This window comes from Urocitellus parryii (assembly GCF_045843805.1).
Source record: "Urocitellus parryii isolate mUroPar1 chromosome 13 unlocalized genomic scaffold, mUroPar1.hap1 SUPER_13_unloc_12, whole genome shotgun sequence".
NCBI classification, from domain to species: Eukaryota; Metazoa; Chordata; class Mammalia; order Rodentia; family Sciuridae; genus Urocitellus; species Urocitellus parryii.
In genome coordinates, this window is record NW_027551764.1 from 585755 (window position 1) to 602780 (window position 17026).

At 36.4% G+C, this 17026-nt stretch overlaps 1 protein-coding gene across 2 annotated transcripts in view; it reads right to left on the bottom strand.

Annotated features, from left to right (window-relative positions):
- Positions 1-17026, bottom strand: part of LOC144251349 (contactin-associated protein-like 3) — a 172368-nt gene that overhangs the window by 16321 nt on the left and 139021 nt on the right. For both annotated transcript variants that reach the window (XM_077794338.1, XM_077794339.1), the window contains 6 exons: positions 15933-16103; positions 14202-14420; positions 3629-3868; positions 2838-3068; positions 1503-1636; positions 693-780 (listed from right to left, as the gene is read on the bottom strand). In XM_077794338.1, the coding sequence (XP_077650464.1) occupies positions 693-780; positions 1503-1636; positions 2838-3068; positions 3629-3868; positions 14202-14420; positions 15933-16103 (1083 nt within the window). The remainder of the gene's footprint in view (positions 1-692; positions 781-1502; positions 1637-2837; positions 3069-3628; positions 3869-14201; positions 14421-15932; positions 16104-17026) is intronic.

A 17026-nucleotide genomic window follows, 5' to 3' on the forward strand; every position in this document is an offset into this window, starting at 1 on the left:
TCACACATTTGTTTTTAACATGTATGGGAACACCCTGGAGAGCACTGGGATTCATAATGCTTTCTTTAAAATAACTTAAAATTTAACTTTTATTTCTATTTAATTCATGTTGAAAAAGGAAAAATAAAGACATAAAAAATCTGATGCCTAATTAGTAAAGTACACTTTTATTTTGATTTTATGGAAAATAACTAGGGGCAGAAAAATGTCTGTGAGATATTTAGGCTGTGATTTTACAAGAGTGGCTGAGAGTAAGTGGCACATCTCATTGCCACCCACAATTGTCTTCTTCTCTTAATCTTGTCTAGTTTTATCATTAAATAATTTCTGTATTTGGCTTGTGAATTCTTTGCTGAAAGTGTGTAGTAAGTTTCTAAATGTAACTTGCGAACTTAATATCTGCTTTGATTTTGACTTTCTTGAGTTAGAAAAATACCAAGTTTTTAATGTTATGTCGATTGCCAAGTGAGGGACAGTTAGTGGGAGAGCTTTTCAAGGAAGGTCGAAGCTCCTGGCAGGCAGCACTTAGGATTACAGGTGCACTCAGATAAGAATATGGTTTCTACCTTGATTAGCACTCACTGAAAATTACCAACATGACAAGGAGCCTCTTTCAGCTTGACAAAAGCTTCCTGCATTTGCAATTCCGAGGTTCTGAGCCATGTCTTGTGGGGAGACACTCTTTCACTTACCTAAAATCATCCCCAACACAAGAGATTTGACAGCATTGAATTCCATCCCTGATGACAGAGTGGCTCTTCTCCTTGCATTCTGGTTAACCTATTAAACAGTCCACAAGAAGTAGACATGGAAATGTGAGCAATTTGGATGATAAGAGGATGGGAATCAAGGGCAGGCCAAGAAAAATGACAAAGATAAGTGATACGTTAGTGCTATCAGAAAAGTGAAAGAAACCAACTACAAACAATAGATTATCTAGAATGGAGAAAACCCTTTCTTGAACAATTTCAGTAATACATTAAGTTCCACTTGTCCTCACTGTCTCTCCCTTTTCCCTCTATTTTTATTCATGGTTTAAGTATCTATAAATGGTATAATCCATAGGAAATGCAATAAGCTATTTTAAATCTCAAAGTTTAATTTACTCTGGAGCTTTTTCAAAAATAGATTCTCATTTTAAGCAAGATCTTGACCTTTTCCTTGTGTTTAAATTGCTGTAGCATTTATTCTTTTGTATAAAGTGGGAATGGGTTTATCAACATTCACTATCATAAATTAGATATTTCTCTATCAAGTCAAGTAAAACATCTGAGGACAGCTTTGCATTTTAAACTATTAGTACTTACTAACAATAGCTTTGATAATCTCATTGCTAAACAAAACACTTTGATTACATGTCTGTCTAAACAAGACTTAGAGAATAATAGTGCTAAATGGGTATTTCTGTTATTAAGATGTATTATCAAATTTTTGCTTTAACTCATACATTCTGAGAGCCACTGTTTTAATTATGGTTGCCATTGTTGGATTTTCTATCTTACCTCTACAAAGACCACTGCAGCTTCTCTGTTAATCTTCACATTGTGAAGTTGCCCATCAGCCAGGTTTTTAAAATCAAAGTTAAAAACATCTGGCTCTCTGTGTCTGTCTAGCTTATACCTGATCTGCAAACTTCCTGAAGAAAAAAAAAAAAGACAGTTTTAACTAAAACAAAACTTTACAAAAATTGCCCACGCAGGTTCTAAATCACATTAAATTTTCTAAATACAATTTGAATTTATGGAGCATTTTTTTTGGTGGAACAATATATACTTCTGGAAAATTGATCGTCTATGAGCTATTTTAGGGCCACATTCTAAATCTAGTTACTATTTTAAAAGTTAATATCAAATGGATTATAATGAGCAGTCTCCTTTCCAACATCCTCAATTTTCCTTAACTAAATGAAAGTTTAAGTTGAGCATATGAAAACTCTGAGCCAGGCTCTAAGTCAATTATTAATGTGATAGTCATATTATTAAATGGAAAACCTCAAACAATACTGCATTAATGTTCAGGTTCTTTAACTTCTTTTAATCTGACTTCACTGCATTTTAATGTATTGTTGACATTTGCATAATTAATTTTTTTCCTTACGTGATCAGGATTTTTTCCCCTAATGTTTGTGCCATAATAAAGAAATAGAGAAAATAGAAATATATTGTTTGTTGCTGTATCCAAATCTCTCATTCCACATACTGTGCTTCTTCACAGATGGAGCTCAATAATTCTCTTAATACTTATAATGAATCATGTGGTTTATGCATATCCATAGAAACTAGTTTAAGGTTGTTTGTTCTCCAACTGTGTACTCCTGGAAAAGCCTTAGCAGGCTTCAGCTGGGTGGGTCACTCAACTTTTTCATATACGCATGACACTAGTGATTTCTCAACTACTAATAGATAAAGAACCATCATAAATAAATCTAATAAAATCTAAAAAAATAAAAATAAAAAAAGAACCATCATATTTATTGGATGCTTATGGATATTGTCTTTTCTATGGTTTAAATTTTTCTTTATTTTTTTTTCTTAAAGGGAACTGGAAATATTTTCCATGTATTAAACAAGATATTTCAGAGAGAACTACAAAACTCAATTCATACATAGAAGCATAGGCCCTCGGGCAATCACAAGAAGCACAGTTTCACACCAAACCCATAAAGGAGAAAGGCATCTTAATTTAATCATTGAAATGTTAACTTTTGCTGTAAGCATTTGGGGGTATAATGAAAAATAAAGCAACTATAGTAAAGCCTGGTTTCTGGCTGGATCAGAAAGGGCCCGTGGCTTTATGGTCACATTTTTCTAACTCAGTTTCATGGTTCTCATACTCACCGTTGGAGGCAAGGATAACTGAAAGGTACTCCTCATAGACAGAGCTCACAAACAGCAGCAGGCTGGGAGTCCCCGTGGTTCGGAAGCTCAAGGTGACTATTTCCCTGGTTAGTGTTAGCTCCTCATGAAATAAAGCTGCTAAGGAGCTGGAGTTCCCATTGAAGGTATAATTGTGATGCTCTTGAAAACTGTAGATTATGGAGGAACCAGCTCCAAAATAGGCAGAAATCTCTAGACAAAATTTTTGTTTTGTTAGTAATACATAAGTGCATACACTTGCTTTATGCACATATTTAAAAAAAACCTAATCGCTCACTATCCCAAGAGAGAAAATAATAATGGCATTTTTACTGTTTCATTTTACCTTTATAATTTTAAGGTTAAAAATGTATATTCTATTATTTATCTAATAAAATATTACACATAGTTAACTCATTCTCCATTATTTTCATAACTTGATTTTGTAATGATAAATATTTCACTGTTGCCTTCAAAATGTTTCATCTTAGATTTACATAAATTAAATCTCTAGTCTAAACATATAATTCAGAGGTTTTTCCTCTCCATGGGTCATTTCACTGGCAATCCAGAAACGACTGCTACCAGAGCTAACAGAAGTAGCCAGCAGTGGCTTCTCAAAACAGATTCCTATCTCTTCCTGAATTACACAGAGGATTTGGGACAGAAATTCTTTTTCAAATCATCACATAGAGTTGCTTTCCTTTCTTTGTAGCATCATATGCCAGAACATTCTTCATGTTGTATCTGAAACCTCCTTCTTGGCCACTTACCATGTGAGCAGAATGGGCCCTCATAGGCAGAGGATGTACAGTCACAAGCCACTCCTCTGTGCCGTTCTTGACATCTCCCCCCATTGTGACACAAGTGTTCATAGCTGCTGCAGTGTCCTGCACACCCTGCCTCGACTCCTGGAGTCACCTTGGCTCTTCCCTCCAGGTCCAGAGCCATCCCGTTCAACTGCAGAAACCGAATGCACCCCAGAAAGCCCTTCTGCCTGCTGGCTGTTCCACCTGCAAGGGAAACACTGTAAATGCAGCACAGTTCCTCCTGTGCTATTGGCAAGTCAACACTCCACCTGAGGCCTTGTGGACAAGATCAAAAACCAGGACCTTTAAAAATGTTCTCTAGGAGATCCAAGATGGTGGGCTAGAGGAAGGCTGCATTCTGTGTTGCTCTGTGACCTGAATTCAAGTAGTGGGGAATACTGTTTTTCTGTGAGTTATTAGAGGACCCCCAACAGCTGCGCCAGAACATCAAAGCACAGGTCCCTTGCCGCAAACCCACACAGGATCCTGGTTGTGGCTGCCTATGCGCAGGACCTCTGGCCACCATTCCTCTGTGCAATCCCATGAGGCTCCCCTGTCGCCTCCATCTTGGGACACTGTAACCACTGCCATAGTCCCTTACTTGCGATAGCCTGCACCTGGGGACACCAAACACGGTCTGAAGACAGCCACCAGCCATAACACTGTACACCACAGAGCTGCATCCCTGAACATGACACCCAATGCCACTGCCCACCCTTAGGACACATTTGTCGCCATCTTTAGTTGGGGCAACTCCTAGCTTGGCAAACCTGCTGGGTCCTAGAAGCAATGTCAAAGTACCTATAGTCCCCAACTCCCTCCTCCCCTGCAGCCACTAACCGGGCACAGTGCTTGCGGCTATGCGGCAAGCTCGCAAGCATGGCCCTCAACTGCCCAATACAAAACAGCTCTCTAGGACAGGTGCGCAGCCCCCAGGGCACAGTCCATAAGATCTCTGGAGAGAGAGGTTCCTGATTGGGAAGTAGAAAGGGAGGGGGTGAGTGAGATACAGAGTTTAGAGACTACATTAGGTACCAGGAATTGTGAGGTCTATGGTCTATAGGTGATATAAGGAGATAAGACCAGGCACCTACATCACATGGGTAGGCCCCAAAGGAGATACTTAAGATGCTGTCTCCCACTGGGGACATGCAACTACTATATGCCACTTCCAGGAGCTCTGTCCCCAAGACCAACCCTCCTACCCTAATAATCTTCACTAGCCTAAGGGTGGAGATACCAGCAAACAATAGACAATCCCAGCAACTGGATGAGTAGGGAAGCAGGAAAGATACTGAACTCCAACAAAAATAATCCTTGTATTTTCCTTTGAGATTTTTTCTTTTCTCTTTTTTCCCCTTTCTCTCTCTCTCTTTCTCTCTCTCTTCTCCCACCCCCACATCTCCAACATTTGTGAAAACAAGTATTTTTCATGGATTAGGCTATTGAGGACTGGAATGTCTGTGTAGTATATGACAGTTGTGTGTATATTCTTTTATCTCCTATTTCTACATTTTTATTTTTCTTAATTTTTATGGTTATTTGTTTTTTGTATTCTATTGTCTTCTCACTTACTAGTCTCACCAAAATCACTTTCTCTCTTTTCTCCTGCTACTAGCCAACTAGATTCCTTTTTCAAGCTTCCTAAGATCTAATTAGTCTTTATATCCTTACCTCCTACCTCCTTAACATCTCATCCTATACCACACCTCCGTTCGGTTCTCTTTGTTCACCATCTGAAACTGTAGACCCTTTTGAAAACCTACTATTTATATTGTAGATAATAATTAAACTCAACATTTCTGCATATTGTGACTAACCCACAAATGTCTTAATAGTGGTTATTTGGTTCAAGGTTGTATATTGTTTGTAATGGGATCTGTTAATATTGTTCTCCCCCTTAAAAGAGAAGTATTGGAACCCTGCAGGGACACTATATGCCTATAGGGTAAAAACTGTAACACCTTGGATCTGTAGTGTTACAAGGGAAGACATACAAACAACATGAGAAAACAAGGGAATAAAGTGCCCTAAACAAACCAAGATACTATATTACTAGAATCCATGGCCAGCAGAGCAGAAGAAATGACAGAGAAGGAGTTCAGGATGTACATAATTAAACTGTTCTGTGCATTAAAGGATGATATAACAGAGCAAATACAGGCAGCAAAAGATCATTACAATAAAGAGTTACAAAGCCAATATAGGAAACAAAAGATTCTTTCAAAAAGGAGATGGAGGTTCTGAGGGGAAAAAAAAAAAAAAACAGAAGTCCTTGAAATGAACGAAAGAATAAACCAAATTAAAAATACAGTAGAAAGCATCACCAATAGGTTAGATCATTTGTAAGACAAAACCTCAGACATTAAAGAGAAAACATATAATCTTGAAATAAAGTTGACCACACAATGAAACCATGAGCAGAACATTTAAGAATTATGAGATAACATAAAAAGACCAAATTTAAGAATTATTGGGATAGAGGAAGGCATAGAGTTACAAACCAAAGAAATGAACAATCTATTCAATAAAACCAGAAAATTTTCCAAATATGAAGGATGAATTGGAAAATCAAATCAAAGAGACTTATAGGACACCAAATGTACAAAACCATAACAGATCCACACCGAGGCACATTATAATGAAAACACCTAGCATACAGAATGGGAGAATTTTAAAAGCTATAAGAGAAAGGAATCAGATTACATATAGGGGGAAACCAATTAGGCTAACTGCAGATTTTCCAACCCAGATCCTGAAAACTAGAAGATCCTAGAAAAACATATGCCAAGCTCTGAAAGAAACCAAGAATCTTACATCAGCAAAATTAAGCTTTAGATGTGATGATGAAACAAAAACCTTCTATGATACACAAAATTTTTAAAAATTTACAACTAGAAAGCCTGCACTACAGAACATACTCAGCAAGATATTTAATGAGAAGAAAACAAAATCAACAATGAAAATCAGCAATGGTAGGTTTTACACTAAAAGAAAAACCAATCAAAGGAAAAACCAAGTCAAGTTATATAGTAAAAATAAACAAAAGTGACTAGAAATATGAATCACGTCTCAATAATAAACCTGAATGTTAATGGCCTAAGCTCATCAATCAAAAGACAGACAGGCAGATTTGATTTAAAATAGACCCAACAATATGCTGCCTTCAAGAGACTCCTCTCTTAGGAAAAGACATCCACAGATGCAAGATGAAAGATTGGGAAAAAGATATCCCTCACATGGACTACAGTAAGAAACAGGGGTTTCCATACTCATATCAAATAAAGTAAACTTCAAGCCAAAGTTAATCAAAAGAAATAAAGAAGGATATTATATACTGCTTAAGGGAACCATACATTAACAAGACATAACAATTATAAATCTATATGCTGCAAACAATGGAACATCTATGTTCATCAAACAAACTCTCCTCAATTTCAAGAGTCAAATAGACCACAACACAATAATACGGGGTGAGTTTAACACACCTCTTTCACCATTGGACAGACCTTCCAAACAAAAGTTAAACAAAGAAACTATAGAACTCAATAATACAATCAATTAGACTTACCATATATATATAGAATATTTCATCCATCAATGAGTGAAATACACTTTCTTCTCAGCAACACATGGATCCTTCTCTAAAATAGACCATATATCATGCCACAAAGTAACTCTTAGCAAATCCAAAAAACAGAGATACTACTCTATATTCTATCAGATCACAATGGAATAAAATTAGAAATCAATGATAAAATAAAAAATAGGAGCTACTCTAACACCTGGAGACTAAATATGCTATTGAATGAACAATGGATTGCAGAAGACATTAAAGAAGAGATTAAAAAGTTCTTAGAGGTAAATGAGAATACTTATACAACATACTGAAATATCTAGGACACTATGAAGGCAGTACTAAGAGGAAAGTTATTGCATGGAGTTCATTCATTAAAAGAAGAAAAAGTCAACAAACAAATGATTTAAAATTACATCTCAAAACCCTAGAAAAAGAAGAACAAACCAAAAAAGTAGAAGCAGGAAATAATTAAAATCAGAGCTAAAATCAATGAAACTGAAACAAAAGAAACAATTAAAAAATTTGACAAAACAAAAAGTTAGTTCTTTGAAAAAAATAAATAAAATTGATAAACCCTTAGCTGTGCTAACGAAGAGAAGGAGAGAGAAAACTCAAATAACTAACATCCATGATGAAAAAGGAAATATCAAAATAGACACTACAGAAATACAGAAGATAATTAGTAATTATTTTGAAAATTTTTACTTCAATAAAATAGAAAATATTGACAGCATCGACAAATTTCTAGAGTCGTATGATTTGCCCAAACTGAATCAGGATGATATATACAAGTTAAACAGATCAATTTCAAGCAATGAAATAGAAGATGCCATCATAAGCCTACCAACCAAGAGAAGCCCAGGACCAGATGGATACATAGCTAAGCTCTACAAGACCTTCAAAGAAGAACTAATACCAATACTCCTAAAATTATTCCATTAAAGAGAAAAAAAGGAAAAAAAAATTCCAAACTCATTCTATGAGGCCAATATTACTCTGATTCCAAAACCAGGCAAAGACACATCAAAGAAAGAAAACTTCAGACCATTATCTCTAATGAACATAGATGCAAAAATTCTCAATAAAAATTCTGGCAAATCTAATACAAAAACATATTAAAATGATAGTGTACCACAATCCAGTGGGGTTCACCCCAGGTTGGTTCAGCATATAGAAATCAATAAATGTAATTGGTCACATCAATAGACTTAAAGATAAGTACCATATGATCATCTCAATAGATACAGAAAAAGCATTCTAAAAATACAGCACCCCTTCATGTTCAAAACTAGAAAAACTAGGGATATCAGGAACCATATCTCAACATTATAAAAGCTATCTATGCTAAGCCCAAGGCTAACAACATTCTAAATGGAGGAAAATTGAAAACATTCCCTTGAAAAACTGGAACAAGACAGGGATGCCCTCCATCACCACTTCTTTTTTTTTCCTAATTTCTTTATTTGTCTTAATTAGTTATAAATGACAGTAGAATGCATTTATACACTTTACTATATCATACATAGATGGGATATAATTTCTCACTTTTCTGAGTGTACATGTTGCAGAATCAATATTGGTCATGTAGTCACATATAAACATACAGCAATAATGTCTTTTTCATTCTACTATTTTTCCTATCCCCATATCCTCTTCCCTCCCCTCCCATCACTTCCCTCTACCTAATCTAAGGTAACGCTCTTCTTCCCTAGTGCCCCGCACCATATTATGAATTAGCATTTGCCTATTAGAGAAAACATTCGGCCTTTGGTTTTGTTGGATTGACTTATTTCACTTAGCATATTCTCCAACTCCAACCATTTACTGGCAGATGCCATAATTTCGCTGGTGGGACTGCAAATTGGTGCAACTACTATGGAAAGCAGTATGGAGATTCTTCAGAAAACTGGGAATAGAACTACCATTTGACCCAGCTATCCTACTCATTGGTTTATACCCAAAAGACTTAAAATCAGCATACTATAGTGACACACACACATCAATTTTTACAGCAGCTCAATTCACAATAGCTAGACTATGGAACAAACCTAGGTGTCCCTCAATAGATAAATGGATAATGAAAATGTGGTGTATATAATCTTTTACCACTTCTATTTAGTTCTTGAAACTCTAGCCATAGCAATGAGACAGATGAAAGAAATTAAAGGGATACACATAGGAAAAGAATTCAAACTATCACTATTTGCTGATGACATGATTCCATACCTAGAGGATCCAAAAAATTTCACCAGAAAACATCCAGAACTAATAAATGAATTCAATGAAGTAGCAGGATATAAAATCAACACCCATAAATCAAAGGCATTTCTATACATCAGTGACAAATCCTCTGAAAGAGAAACTAAGAGAACTACCCCATTTACAATAACCTCAAAAAATAAAATAAAAATAAAATAAAAAACTTGGGAATGAACTGAACAAAAGAGATGAAAGACCTCTACAATGAAAACTATAGAATACTCAAGAAAGAAATTAAAGATGACTTAAGAAGATGGAAAGATCTTCCTTGTTCTTGAATAGGCAGAATTAATATTGTCAAAATGACCATACTACCAAAAGCACTATACAGATTTAATGGAATTCCAATCAAAATCCCAATGACATTCCTCATAGAAATAGAAAAAGCAGTCATAAAACTCATCTGGAAAAATAAGAGACCTAGAATAGCCAAAGCAATCCTTAGCAAGAAGAGTGAATCAGACTGCATCATGCCACACCTTAAACTATACTACAAAGCCGTAGTAACAAAAACAACATGTTATTGGCACCAAAATAGACTTGTAGACCAATGGTACAGAATAGAGGACACAGAGACAACCACCTAAATACAGTTACCTCATACTAGACAAAGGTGCCAAAAACACACATTGGAAAAAAGATAGCCTCTTCAACAAATGGTGCTGGGAAAACTGGAAATCCATATGCATCATAATGAATTAAGCCCCTATCTCTCACCATGCACATAACTCAACACAAAGCTGATCAAGGACCTAGGAATTAGACCAGAGACCCTGCACTTAATGAAGAAAAAGTAGGCCCAAATCTTCATCATGTCAGATTAGGCCTAAACTATCTTAACAAGACTCCTATACTGCAAGAAATAAAATCAAGAATTAATAAATGGGAGGGATTCAAACTGAAAAGTTTCTTTTCAGCAAAAGAAACAATCAGTGAGTGAAGAGACAGCTTACAGAATGGGAGCAAATTTTTACCACATGCACATCAGATAGAGCACTAATTTCTAGGGTACATATAAAGAACTCAAAAAACTTAACATCAATAATAATAATAATAATAATAATAACAACAACAACAACAACAACAACCCAATCAATAAATGGGCTAAGGAACTGAACAGATACTTCTCAGAAGATGATTAACAAATTTATGGAAAAATGTTCAATATCTCTAGCAATTGAAGAATGCAAATGAAAACTACTCTAAGATTTTATCTCATGTTAGAGTCTGTAAACAAGTCAAAATAACACCTGGTATTTTGCCAGAGAAATGTTAGAGTTCGTAAACAAGTCTGGATGGTGCCTAACAAAATGCCAGAGGGAGTGGTTTGAAAAGTAACAAAAGCAAGCCATTAAGTTTGGAGATTCTTATTGGTTGACTGATGTATCTAGTTTATGCTAATTAAGATAAGCTGTGCAAAATGTATAAATACCTCTGTTGTCCTACAATAAACGGCTCCTACTCCTGCTGTATCAACGTACACAAGTTATTCGTCACCCCCCCACCCCCACCCCCCGGTTATTTTGCTGCAGCTGGACTGCGGCAATCTCACTCCAGTCAGAATGGCCACTAGAGGATGTGGGGGGAAAGGCACAATCATACATTGCTGGTAGGACTGCAAATCAGTGCAACCAATCTGGAAAACAATATGGAGATTCCCTGGCAAACTTGAGATAGAACCACCATTTGACCCAGCTATCCCACTCCTTGGTTTATATCCAAAGACTTAAAAACAGCATACTTCAGTGATGCAGTCACATCAATATATATAGCAGCACAATTCAAAATAGCTAAATTGTGGAATGAACCTAGATGCCCTTCGGTAGATGAATGGATAAAGAAACTGAGGTATGTATACACAGTGAAATATTACTCAGCATTAAAAGAGAATAAAATCATGGTATTTGCAGGTAAATGGATAGAATTAGAGAACATTATGCTAAGTAAAGTAAGCCAATCCCAAAAAAACAAAGGCCAAATGATGCCGATACATAAGTGGGGTAAGGGGGAGCATGGGAAGCATGGAGGAACTTTGGATAGGGAAAAGGGGAAGGAGAAGGGAGGGGGCATGGGGGTAGGAAAGATGGTGGAATGAGATGGACATCATTACCCTAAGTACATGTATGAAGACACAAATAGTGTGACTCTACTTTGTGTACAACCAGAGAAATGAAAAATTGTGCAATATATGTGTACTATGGATTGATATGCATCCTGCTGTAATGTATAACAAATTAGAATATATGAATTTAAAAAAATAAAATAAAAAAATAAAAATGTTCTCTAAACAAATACAATTTTGAAAACATAATTGTGACCAGTTGTTGAGAATTATTAAGCAGTACTGAATAAACCACTAATATAAACATTTTTAAAAGTTGTAGTAAATATTCTAAAAACACTTCTTCAGGTTACATTTATTTTTTTAGTTACAGATGGACAAATACCTTTATTTTGTTTTATTTTTTTTATGTGGTGCTGAGGATGAAACCCAGGGCCCCCGCATGTGCTGCACCAGCGCTCTACCGCTGAGCCACAACCTTAGCCCTTCATTTTAAAAGGTGTTTACATTTTTCCTTTATAAAGCATGAAATAAAGATCCATGATCATATTTATTTATTTATTGTTGTTTGTTTGTAGATGGACACAATAACTTTATTTTATTTGTTTACTTTTATATGGTTCCGGGAATCAAACCCAGAGCCTCATGCATGCTAGGCAAGCACTCTACCACTGAGCCACAACCCAGGCCCCCATGATCATTTTTAAATAATTTAAATAATAATTTAAATGATGTGTCTTGAAAGGTTATGTAGCTGAAAATCTCTAATTATATATGATGTGAACTTCTTTTTTTGAAGAACTCTCAGTACTAAAGCTGTGAAGAGAAACTGAGGAGGGAGCAATAAAGAGGACACAAGGGTGCAGCCATGAATGAGGACCCCAGGCTTACTGGCTGGATCCCATTAATCCAGGGTCATGGTGGTGTAACACAGCCTGAACACTATGCTCCTCTGTAATTTTCTTAACTCTCATGTGAGTTTAAGGTGATAGTTCTCAAACATGGAAGCACAGGTGTAACTGCAGAGCTTGTTAAAAAACACAAATCTCATACTTAGGGTACCCCATATCTGAACTTTCAACTAGCTTCTCAAGGCATTAGAAATCTTACTCTATAGGGATGCTAATTCTAGGTGAATTTCATGCAAACTTCGCTTCAAGAAATTCCATTAATTTCCCCTTAGGATTATAAATCAGAAAATAAAATTGTGTAAGTTGAGCTGTAGTTTGATGATTTGAAGTGAAGCTTTATATCAATAAGAACTAATTGTGCTTGAAACCAATTTTTAAGGAGCCCTGGGTTGTACACCGCCCCTCCCCACCTCCCACCCCCACCACACACAACTACTTAAATTCACTGAATAACATTAGATCCTCTTTGGTGTAGGTATATTCCAGCTTACTAACTTGTGATTTATATTTGTTTAATTGAATTTTGTTTTCATTTACTTTAAAAGACATGAGAAATGACCAAGTGAGAGCTACTTGGTTAATCTGCTTACTTTCCAAATTAGAATAGAGTTGCTTGAAATGTAATGTAAGGAGACATTTTTTTTCCTTGAGAAAAACAATAATAAAATAACAAATAAATAAAGGAAAGATTCCATTGTCCAGAGCTATCTCTTCCCCAACCTTCCATAGGGGGAATAAAACCCAAGGACCCTTTACCACCGAGATTCATTCCCAACTGTTTTTTTTTTTTTTTAATTTTGAGACAGGGTCTAAGTTGCAGAGGCTGGCCTCAACTTGTGAGCTTCCTACTTTGGCCTCACAAATCATTGGAATTATAGTCATGTGCTACTGTGCACAGTTTGGGCTGTAATCTCTAAAGGATGGAGAACAAAGGAGTCAGACATGGTTATGAACATGACCAATGTGAACACAGAGAAGCAGAAGTAGAATAGGACAAGGGAGGCCAGGAACATCTCGAGATGGGGGTATTTATTGCCAGGGACAGACACACTAGACGACTTCTGTGACATGGTCTCCTGTGGTCTGTTTTGAGGGTACACTGGAGGATTCTGTCCTAATTGCAAGGCAGGTTCTCTAATTCTACAGAGATTTAAAATAGGAGAAATAGATAAAAATGGCTAAATGTTCGAAGAAAATAGTATTGATGAGAAGTAGCTGAAGAAAATGCAAATTGGCTATTACATTGAGTATAAATTTGGAAATTCTAATTGGGTCAGTTTGGGTTTCTGTGGTTCAAGTCAGTCAATCTCTCTGAGGCTACATTATCTTCTCAGTAAATTGGGCAAAACATCATCTGTAAAAGGAGATATTAAATATTAAATACGAAGGTCTTACAAATGGTGCTGCAGTCTCTATTGTCATCATTGCTGTTATCGCTATTTTTTTTTTTTTTTGATACCAGCGATTGAACTCAGGGGTACTCAACCACTGAGCCACATCTCCAGTCCTTTTTTGTATTTTATTTAGAGACAGGGTCTTAGCACCTCACTAAGTTGCTGAGGCTGGCTTTGAACTCATGATCCTCTTGCCTCAGCTTCCTGAGCTGCTGGGATTGCAGGCATGTGCCACCATGCCTGGTTTATCACTGATTTTTTAAATTACAGTAGTTTCTTTTGGTCCAGCTGCACTTAGAGCACAGCTCAGTTATAAACCATCAGTACTCACCAATGAAGAGCTGGCTGTTGAGCTGCAAGAGGAGGTGCCCACCAGTGGGGGCAGGTTGAAACTTTTGAGGAAGCTGATCCACTTGGAGAGATGCTTCTTTAACATTTCTTTCTGCCTTCACGTGGTGCCATCGGTTGTCATTAAAGGGAGTGAGTGACTGTACTGTGACCTCACAAGGACCATTCCCCACATCAAAGGAAAAGGTCACTTCTGTGGGAGCTGGAAATTATAGATATGAAAATTTCTCAAGTTAATTCAAAAGGGAGAAAATGTAATCCTGAGTGGACATGAAAACAGTATTGTGGAATGCTCATAATGAATAGGGCAGTGATGCAGGAAAGAATTACTTAGAGTTGGTTAGGGGGGAAAATAAATTTGAATCCTGGAGAAAGAAAAACAAAACTGATTTTAATACATTCTTTCTCAGAGTTTGTTATGGTTGAGATATGAGATGTCCCCCAAAAAGCTCATAATGTGAATCAATACAAAAGGGTTAGAGGTGCACTGATTGAGTTATGAGAGCCTTAACTTAATCAATGTGTTAATCCATTAATAGGAATTAACTTGTTGGCAACAGTAGGCAGATAAGGTGTGGCTGGAGTTCCGAGGAAGGTCCCTGAGGACATGCTTTTGGGGTTTATATTTTGTTCTTTGTAAGTACAGCTCACTCTCTCTGCTTCCTGGTGCCAGGTCCTGAGCTGCTTTCCTTCTCCACACTCTTAGGCCATTATGTTCTGTCTCAACTCAGGCCTCAAGGAATGGAGTTGGCCATCTATAGACAGAGACCTCTGAAACCATGAGCCTCCAAATAAACTTTTCCTCCTCTAATTGTTCTTATCAGGTCTTTTGGTTACAGCAGTGAAAAAGCTGACTAAAACAGAGTTTAATTGCTCATCTTGCTAAGCTCTAACTAGCAGACATTTACCTATAGAAAGAAATCTAGCATGTGATCTGGCTTCACATAAATGATTTTGCTTAAAGGTGATTTACAACTTCATATAATTTAAAAAATCGTAAGTGAAATCTTTGACCATAAGAAATAAAGATTTGCACATGTGATTAAATAATGTGAGCAGTCAATTCAGTCAAATAATTTTTAATTTAGTAGAAATTAGTTATTTGACCAGTCTGGTTTAATCTCCTGACTGCACACAGAAGTAAAGTAGCACCAAACCATTATAATCTGTTGCATATCTCAGGAGATGTTGTTTCACTCTCTACCTGCTATAGTTTGGATAACACCCAAAGGCTCAGGTGTTATTAAAGTCTTGGTCCTCAGGGTAGTGCTATTGGGAAGTGGAACCTTTGGAAGGCAGGACCTTCCAGGAAGGTCTTTAGGTAATTGAGAGGGCATGGCCATGAAGAGGATTGTGGGGCCTTAGCCCTTTCTTCTTTCTCTTTTTTTCCTGGCTCAGGGGTAAGCACATGCTCCCATGATGAAATACTGCCCTCACTAGAGGTCCAACACTATGTAGCCACTCTACTTTGGGCTGAAACCTCTAGAACCATGAGCCAAAATAAACCTTTCTAAGTTAACTGCCTTAGATATTGTTTTATAAGGATAGAATGCTGACTTCTTTAAGATAAAAGAATTTTTAAAAATAATAGAATTTTGGTATTTATAAAAATATACTTGATAAGGAAGCATGGCAGCAGATTAGGAATGAGAATACTAAAGGGTTTATTGCTCATTACTGAGCATTCTGTGGCTTTGTCTCAGTGGCAACTCACCGCGCAGTTCTAGTCTGATAAAGTCTGTGATACCCAGGTTCTCTACAAACACCCCAGAAGAAGCTGTTGTCTTAAAAAAGAAAGACACATCAGCACTGAGCTCTCCACGGAATGTAGGGAAATGAAGATACGAAGTCTCAGTATTGAATGAAGCTGAATTCCAAAATGAATCTGTTTATTAAAAAAAAAGAGTGAAAGGAATAGTGAAACAAAACAATAATTGCATTTTATGTGTCTAGCATTTATTTTTACCATTAAATGCATTACTCATCTATGGAAGTCTTCATTTTGAGGTTCTTCTGGACATGAAGCCATGATATGAATATCCAAAAGGTGATTACTTGGATCGTTAAGATTCTGGACATGGATAACTGAGTAGAATCACTATGGAAATGGTCTTTGTTTTTAAACACAATTTTACTTCTAATTTAAGGAGTAAAAATGACTTTTGATTTTGATTTTAATCTGCATTGATTTGTGTAACTTTTACCAAAATTGAGAGATCTCCCTCTTGATATCCCCCTAAACTCACATCCTTTCTTCCTCATCCCTTTATAGTTTGCCTTTTCCAAAGGTCATATAAAGAGTGATGCACTTTTTAACATTTCAAGATTGGCTCCTTTCACTCAGTATAATGGCTTTGAGATCCACTCACATTGTTGTACATATAAATATCTGCTTCTTCCTCCTACTGACTTCTCTAATGTAGATATGCTATCGTTTGACCAACCTGAAGAACATTGAGCATCATTTCCAGATTTGGGACTAGAGCTACTATAACATTTGTGTACAGTTTTTCTGGTGAACATAAGTTTTCATTTCTCCAGGTTAGTAAATACCCAGTGTGGAATTTCTGGATCATATGGTAGGTATGTATTTAACTCTAAAACAAACTGCCAAACAGTTTTCTAGAGTGGCTGTACATTTGTCATTTCCGTCAATAATGTATGAGTATTTTTACATCCTCACACAACACTTGGCATTAGAAGTTTTTGTTTGTTTTTTGGCAATTCACATTGGTGTGTTGTGGAATCAATTTGCCTTTCCTAATGGCTGATGTTGTAGAATGTCTTCTCATGTACATCTGTGCTATC